The 17,687-nt window shown below is 62.4% G+C and overlaps 1 protein-coding gene across 1 annotated transcript in view; it reads right to left on the bottom strand.

Moving 5' to 3' along the window:
- Positions 1-8,856: 8,856 nt before the first annotated feature.
- Positions 8,857-17,687, bottom strand: part of COL4A1 (collagen type IV alpha 1 chain) — a 69,749-nt gene continuing 60,918 nt past the window's right edge. Inside the window, exons 38-52 of the mRNA XM_056109686.1 lie at positions 17,479-17,605; positions 17,328-17,408; positions 16,825-16,923; positions 16,436-16,486; positions 16,163-16,348; positions 15,832-15,965; positions 15,157-15,229; positions 14,772-14,843; positions 14,209-14,337; positions 13,256-13,354; positions 12,455-12,667; positions 12,020-12,197; positions 10,825-10,939; positions 10,263-10,435; positions 8,857-10,136 (exon numbers count right to left, since the gene is read on the bottom strand). Of these exons, the coding sequence (XP_055965661.1) occupies positions 10,055-10,136; positions 10,263-10,435; positions 10,825-10,939; positions 12,020-12,197; positions 12,455-12,667; positions 13,256-13,354; positions 14,209-14,337; positions 14,772-14,843; positions 15,157-15,229; positions 15,832-15,965; positions 16,163-16,348; positions 16,436-16,486; positions 16,825-16,923; positions 17,328-17,408; positions 17,479-17,605 (1,812 nt within the window). The 3' untranslated portion in view covers positions 8,857-10,054. The remainder of the gene's footprint in view (positions 10,137-10,262; positions 10,436-10,824; positions 10,940-12,019; positions 12,198-12,454; positions 12,668-13,255; positions 13,355-14,208; positions 14,338-14,771; positions 14,844-15,156; positions 15,230-15,831; positions 15,966-16,162; positions 16,349-16,435; positions 16,487-16,824; positions 16,924-17,327; positions 17,409-17,478; positions 17,606-17,687) is intronic.

The raw sequence follows: 17,687 nt of genomic DNA, 5'->3' as shown, positions 1-17,687 counted from the left end.
CAGGAGGGGCCACGCGAGGTGCCACAGCACAGCCAGGACACGGTAGGGGAGAGACAGTAAACAGCAGCGTGTGTGTACACGGCAGCATGTTTGTACATGGCAGCATGTGTGTACATGGCAGTGTGTGCCAGGACATGGGAGGGAGAGACGGTACATGGTAGCATGTGTGTATTTGGCCACATGTGTGCCAGGGCACCCTATATGGTCCCCTGAGCACTGCCAGGAGTGATCCCGAGCACAGAGCCGGGAGTCAGCCCTGAGCACAGAGCCAGGAGTGATCCCTAAGTACTGCCGGGGGTGATCCCTGAGCACAGAGCCAGGAGGGAGCCCTGAGCACAGAGCCAGTAGTCAGTGCTGAGCACTGCCGGCACAGCACAGTGACCCCCCCCCCACACACACACACACAAATCGACAGTTTCCATTTGAAGAAATCAAGTTTCCCTGCTGACGCGTGTTCCTGTGGGAGGCGGCTGGTGCCCCAGCAGCTCCGTACAACAGGGACGCGAGGGACGGACAGACTCTCCTTTCCTGAAATTGCAGACCAACAGATCTGTCCCTCACACACGTGTGCCACACGCACACATGCAAGCGTGTACATGCATGTGCCCCAGAGGTTCACGTGTGTCCCCTGAGCGCTTGCACTGTGCCCATGTGTGTACAGCCACTGGCCAGGCGCTGGGCCCAGGAGAGTTGCTGGCCCTGAGAGTGTGTCAGTCCTCACTGGACGTGGCCGGCCTCGCACACGTCAAGGCAATGAGCTCAACTCAGAATCAGGACATTGTCCACCCACCCATGACCGGCACTGACCACTCTTTCCTGCATCAAGGTTTCCAGCAGGAATGGCCCACGGGCCAGAGCTTGTGTCTGCATGCAAAGTCCCCAAGCACTGCTGAGCACTGAGCCAGGAGTAGCCCTGGAGCCCCACCAGGTGTGACCCCGAAAAACAAAGCAAACGTCACTCGGCAGCAGCACAGACCCTCCCACCCGCACAGAGGGCCCAGGCCTACCAGGAGTGTCCCCTTCCTGGGGGCTGTGTGAGTGACTCCCCAAACACACTCAGGCTCCAGGTCTCCTAAGAACTGGAGAGTTGTGTGAAAACTCAGCATGATGGTCTGTGCTGACACTGTAAAGGCAGACACAGATGCTGACCTCATACAGAAACGTGCGCCTGTCACTGCTGGGGTTCTGAGCCTGTGGAGAAAATGTCATTCTGCTCTTTCTGACCCAAAACAGCAGTACCTCCTGTTCGTACAGATCACTTCCTGTCTGTGGACATTAGCACTTCCTGTTTGTAGACACCAGCACTTCCTGTCTGTAGACATTGCCACTTCCTGTCCTTAGAAGTCATTATCGATTTTTCCCCCTTTTTTTTAAGCCTCTTTTTTTTTTTTTTTTGCTTTTTGGGTCACACCCGGCAATGCACAGGGGTTACTCCTGGCTCTGCATTCAGGAATTACCCCAGGCGGTGCTCAGGGGACCATATGGGATGCTGGAAATCGAACCCGGGTCAACTTCGTGCAAGGCAAATGCCATAGCCACTGTGCTATCGCTCCAGCCCCTAAGCCTTATTTTAAGCTCCATGACTTACCAAGCTGTTCACTGGAGTAAAAGTCATACCCGGTAGTCAAGACCCCAACACAGCCCGACCACCCCGTGTCCTTCCTCCGCCAATGACCTGATTTCCCACCTCCCACAAGCCCTCCTGTAGTAGGCAGTGATCTGTTTGTCTTATACCGCTCACGACAATGCGTGTCTCGTGATGGCCTTGCTAAATCCGCGTCTGAGGACTCGCCAAACTGCCTTGTGCTATGGTTTCACTCTGAGCCCAATGGGGTCCCACTCCCTGCTCCCCCCTTACTCCTGGCCCCCAGGCCGTGGCTCTGCAAAGCTGGAGGAATCGCACAGCCACAGCCAGACTATCCAGTGCCAGTGTCGCCCTGGGGTCAGCCCTGGGGCTGGGCTGTCTCTCCGGCTCTGGGGGCGCGGGACCTTTGGTGGGTGGTACTCAGTCTGCCCTGTCCCCGAGCGTCAGAGACCTGCACCCGCAGCGGCCCCCATGGGATGGCCAGTGTCCAGTCCTGACTATTTCCCTGGTCACTTTCACCCCCTTTGACGGAGGCGCTCGCTGCAGCACCAGCCCCCACCCAGCCCCCTCCTCACCGTGGCTCCCCCAGGAGCCCCCCAGCTCCTCTACACCTCCCCCCAGACCACTAACTGCAGGTCCCACGTGGTCTGAGTCACAATCGGCCCCTGCCCCTTCCCCCAGACCCCAGCTGGCGGCTCTGCTCAGGGCTGCGTGTGTGGCCCCCTCAGGCGCAAATGCTTTCCTGCGGCGTTCGGAGCAGGGGCTGTACACGTCACAATCTCACGGCTCACCCTCGTGGCTGGGGGAGCTGGCCCTGCTCCCAGGGGCTTCCCGAGGTGAAGGCTTCCCGGCTATACGTTTTTGACGTGTTGTCGTTGTTGTTTTTTTTTCCCCTACTATTTCAAGCTCCTTGAAACTTCTCAGCAACTCTTCCCCCACAATTATCTTGCAAAACAAAGTGGTTCTGAAAGCATTTGATTTTATTTTCCAAATCAGGGCTCTGTGTGCAAAAGCATTGTCTCACGCCGTAGCTCCCAAAGGACGCTTCCCAGCGAAAGCAACGGGAAAATTAATTCACTTTACCATAAAGATGAATGCATTCACGTGATTTCCAAAACACACATTTCTATCTCCCCCTTATCTTGCACTGTCTAAACTGCACATTCACCTGTTGCTCCGGCCAGTGCCGGGCGGGTCGCCCTCCGGACGGGCCCGTGTGTCTGTGAGTGCGTAATTCCTCCTGCTTCCAGGACCCTGCAGGTGGCCCCCACCCCCGGCCTCTGAGGAAAGCGAGGCAGGAGCTGGTGGGGGGATGCCGGTTGCCCTCTCAGACGCACACAGGGGCTGGCTGTCCTTCGGGGAAAGAATGTTCTGGCAGGACGAGGTTCTGGTTGGGCTCTGGGTTTGGGTCTGACTGGTTCAGCTCCATGGTGCCAACCCTCTTCTTCCTGCGCCCTCCAGCTCCTTTTGAGCAGCGCTGAGGTGTCGGAAGGATGCTGTTCCTGCAAGTCAATGCCGCAGGGGCCGCGATTCTCCTTGTGGCTCTCCTGGCCCAGCGCGGGGCCTCCCTCTGTTGGCCCTGCAGGAGAGCCCTCCCCATCATTCCCTTATAGGTCGGGCCTCACTCCTGGCCTGTGTGCGGGGCTGGCGCCTTTCCCGGGTCCTGCTGTCAGACTCGTGGGCTCAGGGCATGCTCTGTGGCTGTGGAGGTCTCTGTCCTCCAACGCCCTTCCCGGTCACTGGCTTGGTCCTTGCTTGCGTCACTCAGGCCTCGACACCTGGCATGCCCTGCCTCACACCCACCTGGCCATGCTTTATCTGATATTTGTTGATCTACTAGGAAATCCACAGCACACGTCCACTCCCTGCCAGCTGGCCCTTGGACTGTTCCCAACTCTTGGATATTATTGTCAGTGTTGCAGTGGACAGGGGTATCCATACAGTGGACAGAGGTGTCTGAGCATCACTGCAGTGGACAGGGGTGTCCAAGCAGTGCCACAGTGAACAGAGGTACCACAGTGGACAGAGATATCCAAGCAGTACCACAGTGGACAGAGGTGGTCCAAACAGTCCTGCAGTGGACAGAGGTGTCCAAGCAGTCCTGCAGTGGACAGAGGTGTCCGAGCAGTCCTACAGTGGACAAAGACGTCCGAGCAGTCTTGCAGTGGACAGAGGCGTCTGAGCAGCTCTCTCCAGAGCAGAGCAGCATGCTGTGGCGGGCGTGGCCGAGCAGCGGGTGGGACATGTGTCAGCTCCTGGAGTGGCACAAGCCCCCCACACACACCTGGGCTGAGCCACAGAAATTCACCACTTCTGGGCCCACGGCAGCATCAGGGCGGCTTCTCTGGGAGGCCCCTTCTCGCGGGAGCCAGACTCCTCAGAGGCCTCAGAGCTTGGGGCTGTCCTCCTTGCCGAGGACCCATCATGCCTCACCCTGGCTAGCTGACATGGGCTGCCAGCACGCGGACGGGGCCTCTGTGGGCCAGGCTGTGGGTGCAGGTGTCCTGCTTGTCTGAAGGTGCATTTGAGAGCGTGTGTGTACGTGTATGCATTGTGCATACATTGTGATGCATTGTGCACCTGTGAGTGTGTGTATGTGTCAGTATGCATGAGTGTGTGTATCTGTGTGAGCGCACATAGGATGCGTGTTTTCTTGTGCGTGTGCGTGCGTGCCTCTGTGCAAATGTGCAGGTATGTGGATAGGAGAGTCCATGCGTGTGCATGGTTGGGTGTGCGTGCTTAGACAAGTATGGGTGGGGCCAGAGAGATGGTACAGCAGGTAGGGCGTTTGCCTTGCACGAGACCCACCCAGATTCGATCCCCAGCATCCCATAGGGTGCCACAGCACCGCCAGGAGTAATTCCTGAGTGCAGAGTCAGGCGGAACCCTGTGCATTGCCAGGTGTGACCCAAAAAGCATAAAAAAAAATGTATGCATGGGTGTGGATGTGTTTGAGTGAGTGTATGTGTGTGACTGCGTGTGTGGGACCGTGTGTCTGTGCCTGTATAGGCTGCGTGTGAGGGAGGACGGTGCCCTGCCCGCCCCTGCCCGCCCCTTCCCGCCCCTGCCTGCCACTGCCTACCTCGTGGCCGTGTTCTGTGGACTGTGCTGCCCTCTGGTGGCGACAGAGGGAAGGCCGTGCGCTGGACCCCGCAGGCTGGAAGAGGGTGTAGGGTATGGGTGTGGCGGGCGGGTCCCCAGCGGCCACCCCTCGCAGCTCCCTGTCCCCAGGGGAGGCCATCCTCAGAGTCTGAGGCCAGGCGCTTCCTTGGGGTCCCCAGTGCACCCCGGCGCAGGCGGTGTTCCAGGAGCATCACTCAATGCTGGAACTCTTGGCCCTGGGGAAGATACTGCCCAGTCCACTCAGACCCCAAACATGCCCTGGACACCCCAGGGATGCCCGAGTCACTCACGTGCCTGGACAGTGGTTGCACGACTGGGCCACTGGTACCCCACGGGACATGGTTCTGATGGGTTCCTTCAGGAATGTACAGCCCCAGAGGGAGCGTCTGAGGCCCCAGGGCGGTGTGGGGCCGAGTGCAGAGGGCCCGGAGCAGTGTGGGGCTGTGTGCAGAGGGTCCCGGGGCAGTGTAGGGCCGTGTGCAAAGGGGGTGGCTGAGGCCCCGGGGCGGTGTGGGGCTGTGGGGAGTTGGGGCTGGCTCCCCACTGGCTCCAGGGCCGTCTCTTCTCTGAGCATCCTCGGGAGCCCGTCCCAGATGGGTCTGACTCTGCGGGTGGGCAGAGCCCCTTTCTGGGCCTGTCCTGAGGGCTGTGGGGGGCCGCCCTGCAGGTAGGGCCCAGGCCACTCCCAACCCCCTGCCCAGCCTGGACCCCAGCACGCGGCCAGAACCAGCCTTTCCCAGCTCAGCAGACTCAGGTTGGAGGCTGGAGGGTGTTGGGGGGGTTGGCACTTGCTCTTCTCAGCACCGTCAGGCTGGGTCACGTTGTTCAGAGCCCCAGCGATGACCCCCCTCGGGCTGCATCTCCCATAGCCCACTGGGCTCTCGGCGTCCAGTGCTGGCCCGGATGAGGGGTCGCAGCAGCTCTACCCCCACCCAGGCTCTCACATGGTTCCGGGATCCTGTTTCTCTTCTCTCCCTGGGGCCTCGGCACCTGTGGGATGCAGGTTCTGGGGTCCCCCGAGCCCTAAAATGTGATGCCTCCTTTTTCAGAACAGACAGACAAGAGGGAAAGTGGGAGCCGGCCGCCAGCACCAGCAGGGACACTTGACTGCGATGTCTGAGGCCAGGGATCTGGGAAGGCCGGGCAGGGGGTTCTACTTCACGGAGACCCCAAACAGGAAGGACTCATCCCGCTGCACGTGTAAGCGACCACAACGACACAGGAAACAGAACTGGCCGTAGGGGCTGGGTTGGCCAGACACAGCAGGGGCCACTGTCACTTTGGGATGGGTCCAAGCACTTGGGAGCTTTAAGTGAAGTTACATACGGCCAAGGGCAACGTCTGAGTCAGAACTGACTGAGTCAGAGCTGGACCACCCGAATGACCAACAGCCATTTCCAAAGGACCAAGGCCAGGAGTGGACACTGCCCGCCCCTGGGAGTCGAGGGGGGGGGGTGAGTGGGAGAAACCAGGAGGGACCTCAGAGTTAGTGAAGTCAGCGGGAGGCCGGGGGTGGGGGGACAAGGCACGGCCAGATGGGGCTTCAGGGAGGAGGACGACAGCAGGTCCACTCAGTCCCTGGGGGGGGGGGGGGGGGGGCGGAGCTCTGCCACCCACTCCTGGGATGCTCCCGGCCCCCAGATCGCAGGACTCAGGCACCAGCAAACCCCGTCCCTGGCTTCCCGCAGCCCCGCTGACAGCAGCCGTGACCCAAGACCCCCAGAAACGATCGTGCCCAACCCAGCTGGGCCCAGCCCCGGCCATGGCACGGCCGAGCCTCCCCGCAGGAGGGCAGCTGGCACCAAGTACAGCTCAGGGTCCCGTGGAGGCCAGGTAAGAGGGGCCCGAGAGGCGTCCCTGCAGCACAGGCCTTGGAGGAAGTGGTCGTGTCTTTGCACAGGGTGGAGGGTAGAGGATGGTCTCAGCCCCACTGAGGGGCCTGGCATCCACGGAACTGCTCCCTGCCAGAGGGAGGGGTCATGTTCTAGAAACTTCTGTTAAAAACACCTTTAATGGATCACAGACCGACCATGTAACTCATAAAACTGGGAAGTTCTCCCGTGGAAACTCAGCACCTTAAGGACCCAGGGTCAGAGCACTTCAGCAGGGGCAGCTGCAACCCGCAGGAGGAAGTGACATCACCTCAGGGTGAGCCTGAGCGGAGTGGACCCAGGTGGTTGACCTGCAGACCACCCCAAGGGCGTGCAGAGCTGAACGGGAGGGAGAGTCTCCGGATGTGCAGGGGCTCGCCACAGGCTCAGTCATCGGGTGGTCGCGGGGGGGGGGGGGGAATGGGGGGGGGTGGCGGCTGCCAGAGGGTACGGCCAGCCCCGGCTGCACCCAGAGAGCAAGAGCACGGAGGCAGTGCCAGGCACTCTCACGACCTGCACTTGGCTGGGGTGCCCCAGGGAACGTGCTGCGGACACGGGCCTTTGGTCACCCGGGGGACAGTGCTCTTGGACAGGCCTCGGTTCGCCCTGGGGATACCCTCAGACACAGGCCTTTGAATGGTTCCTCTTCCAGGTCACCAGTGGGAACACGGTCCGCGGGGCACAGCCAGGGAAGTGACGAATGAATGTGCGGCCACAAAGCGAGCTGAGGGCGGCACAGCTGTCCTGGGAGGGCCACGTGGAACTGTCCAGAAGGCTCCCTGGGCGGGACTGCTTGGCCAGCTACGCTCCCTGTCCAGCAGGTCGGCTTTGAAAATAAGCCGAGAGCTGTGTTCACAGCAAGAGAAGCAAGGACCCAGGGCCACGTGCGGGGGCTCACAGCCCCCAGCCTCTCCCGCCACCTGCCCGGACAGACGGCCTGGGCACCACCATGACTTGTCAGGAAGCCAACTTCACAGACGGGCAGAATGTCCACGCAGCAGCCAGAGCACCCCGGCTAAGGGGAATCTCCCTCTCCGCATTGCCCCTCAAGGAGGGCTGAGGTCCCACACAGACCCACCCGCGGGACAGGCCCCTGCTCGGCACTGGCTCTCGGCAGGCGCAGGAAACGGAGCAGGACTCAGAGCACCTCACAGATCGCGGTGGCCTCGCCGGAAGCTACAGCTGGGCATCGTGCAGGATGCCACTGTCCCCTCCTGGCCTACCGCTGGCTCCCCGCCCAGCCAGTATGGACCGACCAGCCCAGTGGGACCCGGAGGCCCGACCTCAATGCCCAGATCTGTGCGCAGCTCATCTGAGAACCCTGACTGATGAGCGGGCAGATGGACGGACAGCATGGATGGATGGGAGAGGGACGGACGGACGAATAGATGGACAGGCGGACTGAACGGATGGGGGAGGAATGGATGGGTGGACAAACGGGCAGATGGACAGATGAACGGATTGGACAGATGGGGAGGGAGGGATGGATGGATGGACAAATGGACAGATGGGCAAACAGATTGGATAGATCGGGGGAGGGATGGACAGATTGGTGGATAGACAGATGGGCGGATGGACTAGACAGATGGGTGGGGGGAGGGATGGATGGATGGATGGATGGATGGACAGACAAACGGACAGATGGACCAACAGATTGGACAGATAGAGGGATGGACAGATTGGTGGATGGATGGACAGACAGATGAATGGATGGACAGACGGACAGGTGGATGGACAGACGGACAGAGGGATTTACATATGGATGAGTGCAGACAAGTGATGGATCGATGTATGTATGAATTGGAAAGGATGGATGGATTGGATGGTGGAATGATGGGTGGATATTTATATACGGTGGATGAGCAGATGGACAGATGGACAGGTAGACTGGGTAGAAGGATTGAGGATGGATGGATGGGTGGTGGGTGAGTGGGTGGGCGGGTGGACAGGTAGGTGGGTGGGTGTGTAGACCGACGTGTGAATGGATCTATGTATGTATGTATGGATGGATGGATGGATGGACGGACGGACAGGTTGGTAGGATAAGCGGACAGATGTGCAGGCGAGCACACAGACAGGTGGGCAGGAGAGGCAGAGAGGAGGAGTTTCTCTTGTGATAACTGCGATGCTGACACCCACTGTGACTCTCCCGGGAAGAACTACAAACTGAATTTGATCTAAGGTACGCAAAGTTTGTAACTTTATTGGCGGCTTAGGTGGTAACTTTGTGGTAATGCTTCTGGGGCAACACTGGCAACAAATTCCATCCAAGCTTCCTTTTTATACAAATAGTTTTATTACAAATTTGCATTTTTAAAGAAATACACATTTAAGGAAATTACAGAAAAGGCCTTAGTAGTCTTTAAGATATTTTGGAGACTTTTAGTGAAATGTCATTTCGGGCATAGTGGTCCAATTCTGCTCTCCTGTGACCCACACGTCCCGCCGACGCCGGCACGCGGCCCCAGAGAAGCCACGGGAGCCGCTGCACGTGCCACGGGGAAGCCACCGACGTCCACGGAGCTGTTTCCCACCAGGCCGAGAGGAGGGACCCGACCATGAAGGCCTTTCCAGGGCGGCGCTCGAGAAGTCAAGTCATTCAGTTTGTGGTTAGTGTGTAAACCCCTGAAGATGCTTAATACAGGATAAAACAACGAGCCCCGAGGACGGGGCTCGGCCATGGCAGGCACCACTGACACAGAGTCTAGTTTTGGCAATACACGGTGTTCGGTTGAGAGGTGAACGGGGAAAACGGATGCTTCCCATTGTACACCCCAGAGCTGAGATTCTAGGATAACGGGAGAAACCGTCAGCTTTCTCGCAAGAGTGGGGACAAAACGGAAACTTGCCCTGTCTGATTGCTGGAACCTATATAAATTACTAAAAATATATATATACTTCATTTCTGCCTACTTTTGGACCATGTTTATTCCACAGTAAAATTGTGATTTTTTTTCTGCAAAAGCAGCGACCTAGTACCACACAGAGCAGAAAGACCTAGGTTCGGAGTGGGCGGGGCACCGGAGACAAGGCCGCGGGCCCGCATCCCACCTGGAGGTTCAAACACTGTTTTTGCGTCACGACCGTGTGGCCAGGCTGAGGGAGGCCTGGGCTGGGAACAGCTAGACAGCGCTAGGAACAGACGTTTCCTCTGGGATGACAAACTCGGCTACTATAATACAAGGTGGAGAGCGGCTGGGCCGCCCTCCTAGCACCCTTTGGCTTCGGATGGATTCTCAGGACACGTCGGCGCCGACGTGGGCGATCGGGAGAGTCCCCACAAGGGCCGGGCTATGCCACTATGGAAAGCGAGTCTCCCGTCCCCCCGCAGGAGGGCAGGAAGCGGGGTGTTAGTCAGCGGGTCCCCAGAAGGCACTCGGTGGCTTCTTGCGGACGGTGAGGTACACGGCTATACTCGGGGTGGGCGGCTGTCGGGACGGGGGCTAGCACCATGGAGGGGGGCGGCGGGCGCGCGCTATGTTCTCCTCATGCACACCTGGCAGCGGCTCACGTGCGTGCGCAACTCCCCGGCCTTCAGCGTGGACGGTGTGGGCTTCCTGGAGGGGGGGGCGGAGCCGTGGTCAGCCCGGGCGGGATGTCCCTCATGCCCCCCCACGAGGCCCTCGCCCCGCGCCGCTCCCCAGGGGACACCGGGACCCTCGGGTTGGGGTGGTCCCACTCACTTGAACATCTCATTCCGCTCGATGGTGGCGAGCCAGAAGCTGTAAGCATTGGCGTAGTAGTTGCAGGTGCCGCGGCCGTGGCACTCGATGAAGGGCGCGCTGCGGAACTCCTCCAGGCAGGAGCCGGGGGACGCCAGGGCCTGGCCGGAGCCCTCAGCACCCGCGCTGGTGTGCTGCAGGCAGGAGGGGGGGCCGGTCAGGGCGTCCCAGGGCGGGAGCCAGGGGGCCCTGCAGAGACCACCCTCCCATGGGTAGGGAGGGAGCCACCCCGGCCCCACCGCCAGGCCCCAGCTGCCCAGGGCAAACACCGGGAGCACACAAAGGGGGCGTGGCAGGGACAGAGGGGGAAGGGGGTGGCCAGGCCCAGCGACGGGTCCGCGTGGGTCCGGAGGGTCCTCTCAGCCAGGGGCAGGGCCAGGAGTGAACAGACACAGGAAGCGCAGGATGGGGCCCACCGAGATGCAGCAGAGCCCGCGGCCCACACACAAGGACAGGGACAGTCAGTGTCTGGGCCCTGGGCCCGGCTGCCCGAGCTCTGAGGCCAGTGCCAGGCGGCGCTTACCATGACAAAGGAGTAGCCAATCCACAGCGACGACCAGCCGTTGGGGCATGGCGGGATCTGGATGGTCTGGCTGTGCACGGCCATCACCATGGCCGGGGCCTCGCACACCGCACACCTGCGGACAGACGAACGTGAGCCCAGAGAGACGGGCGGACACGAGCCCCCCGGGACACCGGGGGTGGACATGAGCCCTCAGGACACTGGAGGTGGATGTGAGCCCACACGGGACACTGAGGTGGACGTGAACCCACACAGGGCACTGGGGTGGACGAGAATCCACACAGGACACTGGGGTGGACGTGAGCCCACATGGGACACTGGGGTGTGCGTGTGCCCCGGAACAGGGAGACCGTGCAGGGAGTAGAGCCGCACTGCTCAGGGACGGACAGGGACGGACAGGGACGGACGGACAGGACACTGCAAGGGGGAAGCTGCGACATATGTCACCCCACAGGACCTTCCAGTGAGACGCATCGCTCTCCCCACCCCACCCGCACCCCGATCTACAGCGGCCCACTCTGCAGACCCAGAAATCCCCACAGACCCCCCCAGGCCCTCACTGTACAGCACAGCCCCCGGTGGCTGGGACAACTGGGATCCTCTAGAAGTGCCCAGGGCCGGGAGAGTGAGCCCCCCCCCCCCCGATTCAGACTGGACTGCGAGGGGGCCGGGGAGCAGAGAGAAACGGTCACTTCTACCTGGCATCCAAGGGCAGCTGGGAGAAACACAAAGCTAGTTAGTCCCTCTCCCCGTCCCACTGCTGCCGGGTCTGACCCAGGGCCAGCAGCTCCCTGAACCCGTGGTACCCGCCGGCCAGTGGAGAGAGGGTCCTGCGCGCCCGGCATGCGGGGCCCTGGCACCCAGAACCGCCCTTAGCCGTCCCCGAGGAGTTGCCCCAGTGGCTACTCAGACTCGCCCCGTGTCCATCAGTCTCTCACTAGCTGCAACTGCAGCACTCAGGGCTGGGCCAGTGCCTCTACATGCAGGCAGTCCAGGGATCCACGTGGTGCTCAGGGTCCTGTGCTCCGGAACCACTCCCAGTGGGCTCAGGGAACCCCACAGGCAGGCCAGGGAAGGCCCCAGGGCCAGAGTGTGCCGGCCAGCATCCCATGGCTGCACCACCCCCTGCCCCTGGGCACCTCCCGGGGCTACAGCCACGCTGGCCGGCCCGTCCACCCCACCCCGAGGAGCGCACCTGCTGATGAAGGGGCGGATGCCATCCCCAGTGACGGGCGCCATGGACATGGGCATGGGCTCGGGCGTGGACAGCCAGTAGGAGTAGTCGTTGCGGGAGGCGAAGTTGCAGACGTTGTTGATGTTGCAGAAGAGGAAGGGCATGGTGCTGAACTTACGCAGGCAGCTGCCCGCCGTGCCTGCGGGAGGGGACAGCACGGTCAGGCCAGCACGCTCAGAGCCAGCATGGTGAGGCCAGCACGGTCAGGGCCAGCATGCTCAGGGCCACGCCCCTCCCCACGGCCCCGCTGGCCAGACGCCACCAGCATGGACAGGTCCCGCGCCCAGCACTTGCTCCGAGGCTGGCCCAGGTGAGGAGGACACGAGCCTGGGCTTCACGCCCCGGCCGCCCGCACCCACCCCACGCGCCCCCCGCCGCCATGGCCCAGCGCCTCACCCAGGTCCTGGCCGTGCGCCCGCTCGTTGCCCTGCACGTAGAGCAGGGAGTAGCCGTGGTACAGGACCTTGGTGCCAGGCGGACACTGCGGGTCGTCCACGGTCTGGCTGTGCCTGGTCACCAGGAAGCCGTGGTCCACCGATGGGGTCCCCGGGGGTCCCATGGAGCCCGGCAGCCCATCGGGGCCTGGTGGGCCCGGAAAGCCTCGTGGACCTGGAGGACAGAAGAGGGGTCAGTGGCCCGGTTCCCCGAGCAGATGGGCCCTCCTAGGACAGCACCCAGCCCCTCGGGTCCACCCAGAGCTCGGGCGATGAGTCTCCCCAAGTCAGAAACACAAGCAGGGACCCCAGGCTGACCGTTCAGGGCTCAGACCCCAGGCTGGACCATCCAGGGCACAGGTCCCAGGTTGGACCATCCAGGGCTCAGGCCCCAGGCTGACCGACCAGGGCACAGGCCCAAGGCTGGACCATCCAGGGCACAGGCCCCAAGGCTGGACCGTCCAGGGCTCAGGCCCCAGGCTGACCGTACATGGCACAGGCCCCAGGCTGGACCATTCAGGCTTCAGGCCCCAGGCTGACCATCCAGGGCACAGGACCAAGGCTGACCGCCAGGGCTCAGGCATGTCCTGGCTGTGTAGTGACCCCCTGGAGCTCCGTGTCCACCATGTAGGCAGATTTCCCTGAAGTGGACAGGCCTCCTCTAGACAGTGGGGTCCCTGGAGCCCTCTGGCCTCCTGCACTGTCCCTCAGAGCATGTCCAGCCCACCTCGTCCAGGACCCCCGCCCGGCAGCAGAGACCTACCCATCGGCCCAAATGGGCCAGTTTCTCCTTTCTGGCCGGGGGCGCCGTCGAAACCGGGAATGCCTGGTGGTCCGGGCAGGCCGGTGGAGCCGGTCACACCTGCGGGGAGAGGACGTGAGGGTCCCGCACTGGCCGGCCGCCTGCAGGACAGGCCTCTGCCCTAGCGGGTAGTACCCAGGCACAGATTCGCATTTCAGGGCCGTGGGCATGAGGGGTCTGGGCTACAGCTCCCTCCAGGGCCCACCTCGGACCCGCCCCCCGTTAGGGAGTGTGGGAGACTGAGGCCAGCACAGATCTGTCGGCGGGGGAGAGCTTCTGGTCACTGTCACCAGCACTGGCTCCAGCCATTCTAGAACATCCTCCCCAGATCCTACTTTTATAGAACATTCTCTCCGGCTCCTGCTGCTCATTCTTCCTGGCTCCTCCCTCTCTAGAACATTCTCTCTGGCTCCAGCCGCTCTAGAATATTCTCCCCGGCTCCTGCCATTCTAGAACTTTCTCCCCAGCTCCTGCCATTCTAGAACGTTCTCCCAGGCTTCTGCTGTTCTAAAACATTCTCCCCGGCTCCTGCCCTTCCGGAACATTCTCCCCGTCTCCTGCCATTCTAGAACATTCTCCCCGGCTCCTGCTGTTCTAGAACATTCTCCCCACCCCCGCTGCTGGGGCCAGTGGGCTCTAGAGGGGACACTGTGAACCAATGCAGACGGGCAAGCTACTCCTCCCTGCTGCCACCCCCTGCGCACCTGGCACCTTCACCCCACACCCCTGCGCGGTCTGAACCCCCTCGCCTTACACCCCTGCGCTGTCTGAGCATCCTGATCCCCACAATCCTACACAATCTCCCCCTCATCCCTGCATCGATGCCTATCTGAGCGTGTTCACCCCATGCCCTGCACCCCTACTAAGTCTGAGCACCCTCACCCCCCACCCCCACGAAGTCAGAGCACACTCACCTTGCTGTCCTTTGGGGCCGGGAGGGCCCTGGAGCCCTTTCAGGCCGGCAGGACCCTCGGGGCCAGGGAGGCCGGGTTCCCCCTTGATGATGTCATAGGGGCCAGGGGGACCGGGGGGGCCGGGGAGACCTGTGGACACGAAGACACGGCCTCAACTCAGATTCCCACGCAGCGGCCTGGCTGCTGGACCCCGTGCTCACAGGGTCAGAACAGACAGGTCAGCACCGTGAGCATCCCCCACAACCACCACACACACACACACACACACACACACACACGCACACACTCACACACACATTCACACATACAGACTCACATATACACACATGCACACGCATACACACACAATGCTCACACACTCACACATACTCACATGCACACACTCACACACGACCCGGCCCATGGGCCCTGTTGCGCCCTGCCGGGGCCCTGCGGTGTCCGCAGGGAGGAGGCCGCGTCCCTCCCCCCTGCCCCCATCTCCTGGCCTGCAGCGTGGCCAGACCCGCCCCTCCCAGGCCCTCGGGTCCCCCAGCTCCCAGAACACCCCCCACCCAATCTCCCACCTTTCGCCCCGGGGTAGCCTTGATCTCCTGGGTCGCCCTTCACTCCCTGCAGGCCGGGCAGCCCCTTCTGACCTAGACAAGAGAGAGCAGGACGCAGGTCGGCAGAGAACCCAAGGAGCGGCCACGCGTGGGCTCACCTGCACACACGAACAGGCACGCGTCCTGGTGTGGTTCGCACATGTGTGTGGCATGCGTGGGACATGCGTGGGGGTCAGCAATGGGAACGTGGGACTGCCTTCCAGGAGCAGATGCCGGCTGTGCGGCCTGGGGCGTCTGTGTCCCCACAGGCCGCGAGCAAGGTGGCCGAGAGCACGGGGCGTCCGTGTGGACGTGTGCATACATGTGTGTGCGTGTGAGTGCCGTGCGCGTGCCGGGGCTCTCTTACCTTGGAATCCTGGGACACCAGGAGGCCCGACATCCCCCTTGGAGCCAGTCAGCCCTGGAGCACCGCCGATGCCCTAACACAGAAGGACACTCGGGGTTACCCACGGGTGCCCTGCGGGCCAGGAGGTCTCTGCTCCTCCCTCTCCTTCCTCCGTGCAGCCAAAGATGTCTCATTTATTGGGGGGTGGGGCCACACACAGCGTGGTTACTCCTGGTTCTGTGCTCAGGGATCACTCCTGGCAGGGCTTGAGGGTCCCTGTGTGGTGCCCGGGATTGGACCCGGGAGTGGCTGTGTGCAAGGCCAGTGACCCCTGCTCCTGGACCTGCATCCTTTTCACCCACTTGCACTTTGGAGGAGTGGCCGCTCGCGCCCAGCCCCCTCAGAGAGCTATGCTGGCCCCCAGGGACACCCACTCCCTGGTTTTAAGTTCCTGCATATACATGGTAGGTTCATATGCAAACAGTCAGCTTCAGTCTTACGAGAGCCGCTTGTGTGTGGCTGAGGCCTGCCGGGTGCCCCGGGCACAGCCTACAGCACCATCCAGCCCCGAGTCCACTTCCGGGGATGCCTGTACGAACGTGCCCAGCTCCGGGTGCCACAGGGCAGGCAGCCCCACAGGCGGGCATGTCCGAGGGAGCATCCACAAGCCTGGCCCCAGCCCCATCTCACACTCACCGGCATGCCCTGGAATCCAGGGTCTCCTTTGGGTCCGGGGGCGCCAGGGCTTCCCGGCCTGCCTGGGTTTCCTCTGTCCCCTTTCAGGCCGTCCAGCCCGGGGAGGCCGGGGGGACCCATGGGGCCTGGCATGCCTGAGGGACACGAGGAGGGAGAGCAGGTTGGAGGTGGCCCGGGGCTGCGGGCTGGACCCCAATCTGGGGGAGACGCGCCCCAGGAGAGGCGAGGGGGGCATGCACGTGAGGCCTCCCAGGCCATAGGACCGAGCCGGCCCCTGCCTCCAGCCTGGCTGTAACGCGCCGCCCACCGCCCTGTGGGGACGCAGTCTCACCTGGCAGTCCGGGCTGGCCCTGGGGGCCACGGTCGCCTTTGGGGCCCTCCATGGGGTGGCCAGGAGCTCCGGGCAAGCCCGGTTGCCCTTGGGGTCCAGGCGGGCCCATGTATCCTGGCTCTCCCTTGGTTCCGGGGATCCCCGGGCTGCCAGACAGGCCTGGGAAGCCCACTTCGCCTTTGGAACCTACAGAGCAGAAGGTGGTGGGATGGGGGCACGGACAGGGCGAGTCTCACGGGGGGGCATGGGCAGGGGCGGACATGGCACGGCTACCTTTGTCTCCCTTGGCGCCGGGGAACCCCGGGAAGCCTCTTCCAGGAAGCCCTGCGGGGAGAGGGCAAGAGCGTCACTATCCATCCGGGGTCCGAATGCCCACCCCGCAGCTGTGCCCGGGCGGGGGGGATGGGGGGATGGGGCTGCGGGTGCAGGCGGGGAGGGGGCCAGCCCTACGCAAACCCGTGCACGGTGAACAAATCCGCGTCCCCCACCCTCCATCCAGGGCCCAGAACCCCCAAGCTGCCCCGAGGGTGTGCTCCCCCCCCCCCGCTGCCTCGCCAGCGCAAAGGCCCTGACCCACCTCGATTGGAGCAGTCCCCGCCCCGGGACCCCCAAAGCACACCTCAGGCCCAGAAGGTCCGGGGCTGCCCGTAGGCCCCACCTACCTGGCTCGCCCTTCTCTCCTGCTGACCCTGGAAACCCGTCACTGCCTGGCTCCCCCTTCTGCCCAGCGGGACCTGTGGGGCCAGGCCTTCCGGGGACACCTGGGGACAGAGCGGGCGTCCGTCACTTGAGGGGATGCAAACACTGCAGGGAAAGACCCCTCCTGCACAGGTAACATACCCCTCCCCAACACACACACACGCACACACACTAGAACACACACTCACACACTAGAAAATACACACACACACTCATATACTCATACTCACACACTTACACACACACAAACACACACACACACACACACACACACACACACACACACACACACACACACACACACCCTGGAAGCTGGAATACCTCAGAACCACTCCAGACACCCCTGGATCCCCACTCAGACTCTGTGCGTCCAGTTTAAAAGTTACCCAGCTGTCCCCCACCCCCCAGTAAGCTGCCCCTGGACCTGGGTCCCCAGGGACTGTCCCCAAGACCCGAAGAGCCTTACCTGCTTCTCCTTTCACGCCGGGGACGCCGTCCAGGCCCGGGAGGCCCTTGTCTCCTTTCTCTCCAGGCGGCCCCGGGCTCCCTGAAAAGCATACACCAGCTCCAGCTCTGCCCCTGACACCCGGCGCCCCGCCCAGGGCACCCTCACCTACCTGGGTGGCCAGCGCTGCCAGGCGAGCCCTTGGGCCCAGGGGAGCCGGGCATTCCCGGTGCCCCAATGCTTCCCTTCTCGCCCTTCTCTCCGGGACTCCCTGGGAAGCCCGCCAGGCCCTGGTCTCCCTGTGGGAAAAGCAGAGTTGTGGGGGCCCAGCCCGCCCACATGTGCCATGGGCACTGCCAGGGGACCAGTGAGACATCACCA

The sequence above is a fragment of the Sorex fumeus genome, unplaced genomic scaffold (genome assembly GCF_029834395.1).
Source record: "Sorex fumeus unplaced genomic scaffold, SorFum_2.1 ptg000008l, whole genome shotgun sequence".
NCBI classification, from domain to species: domain Eukaryota; kingdom Metazoa; phylum Chordata; class Mammalia; order Eulipotyphla; family Soricidae; genus Sorex; species Sorex fumeus.
Note: the sequence above shows the minus strand (reverse complement) of the source record. Positions and strands in the feature narration are given on the sequence as shown.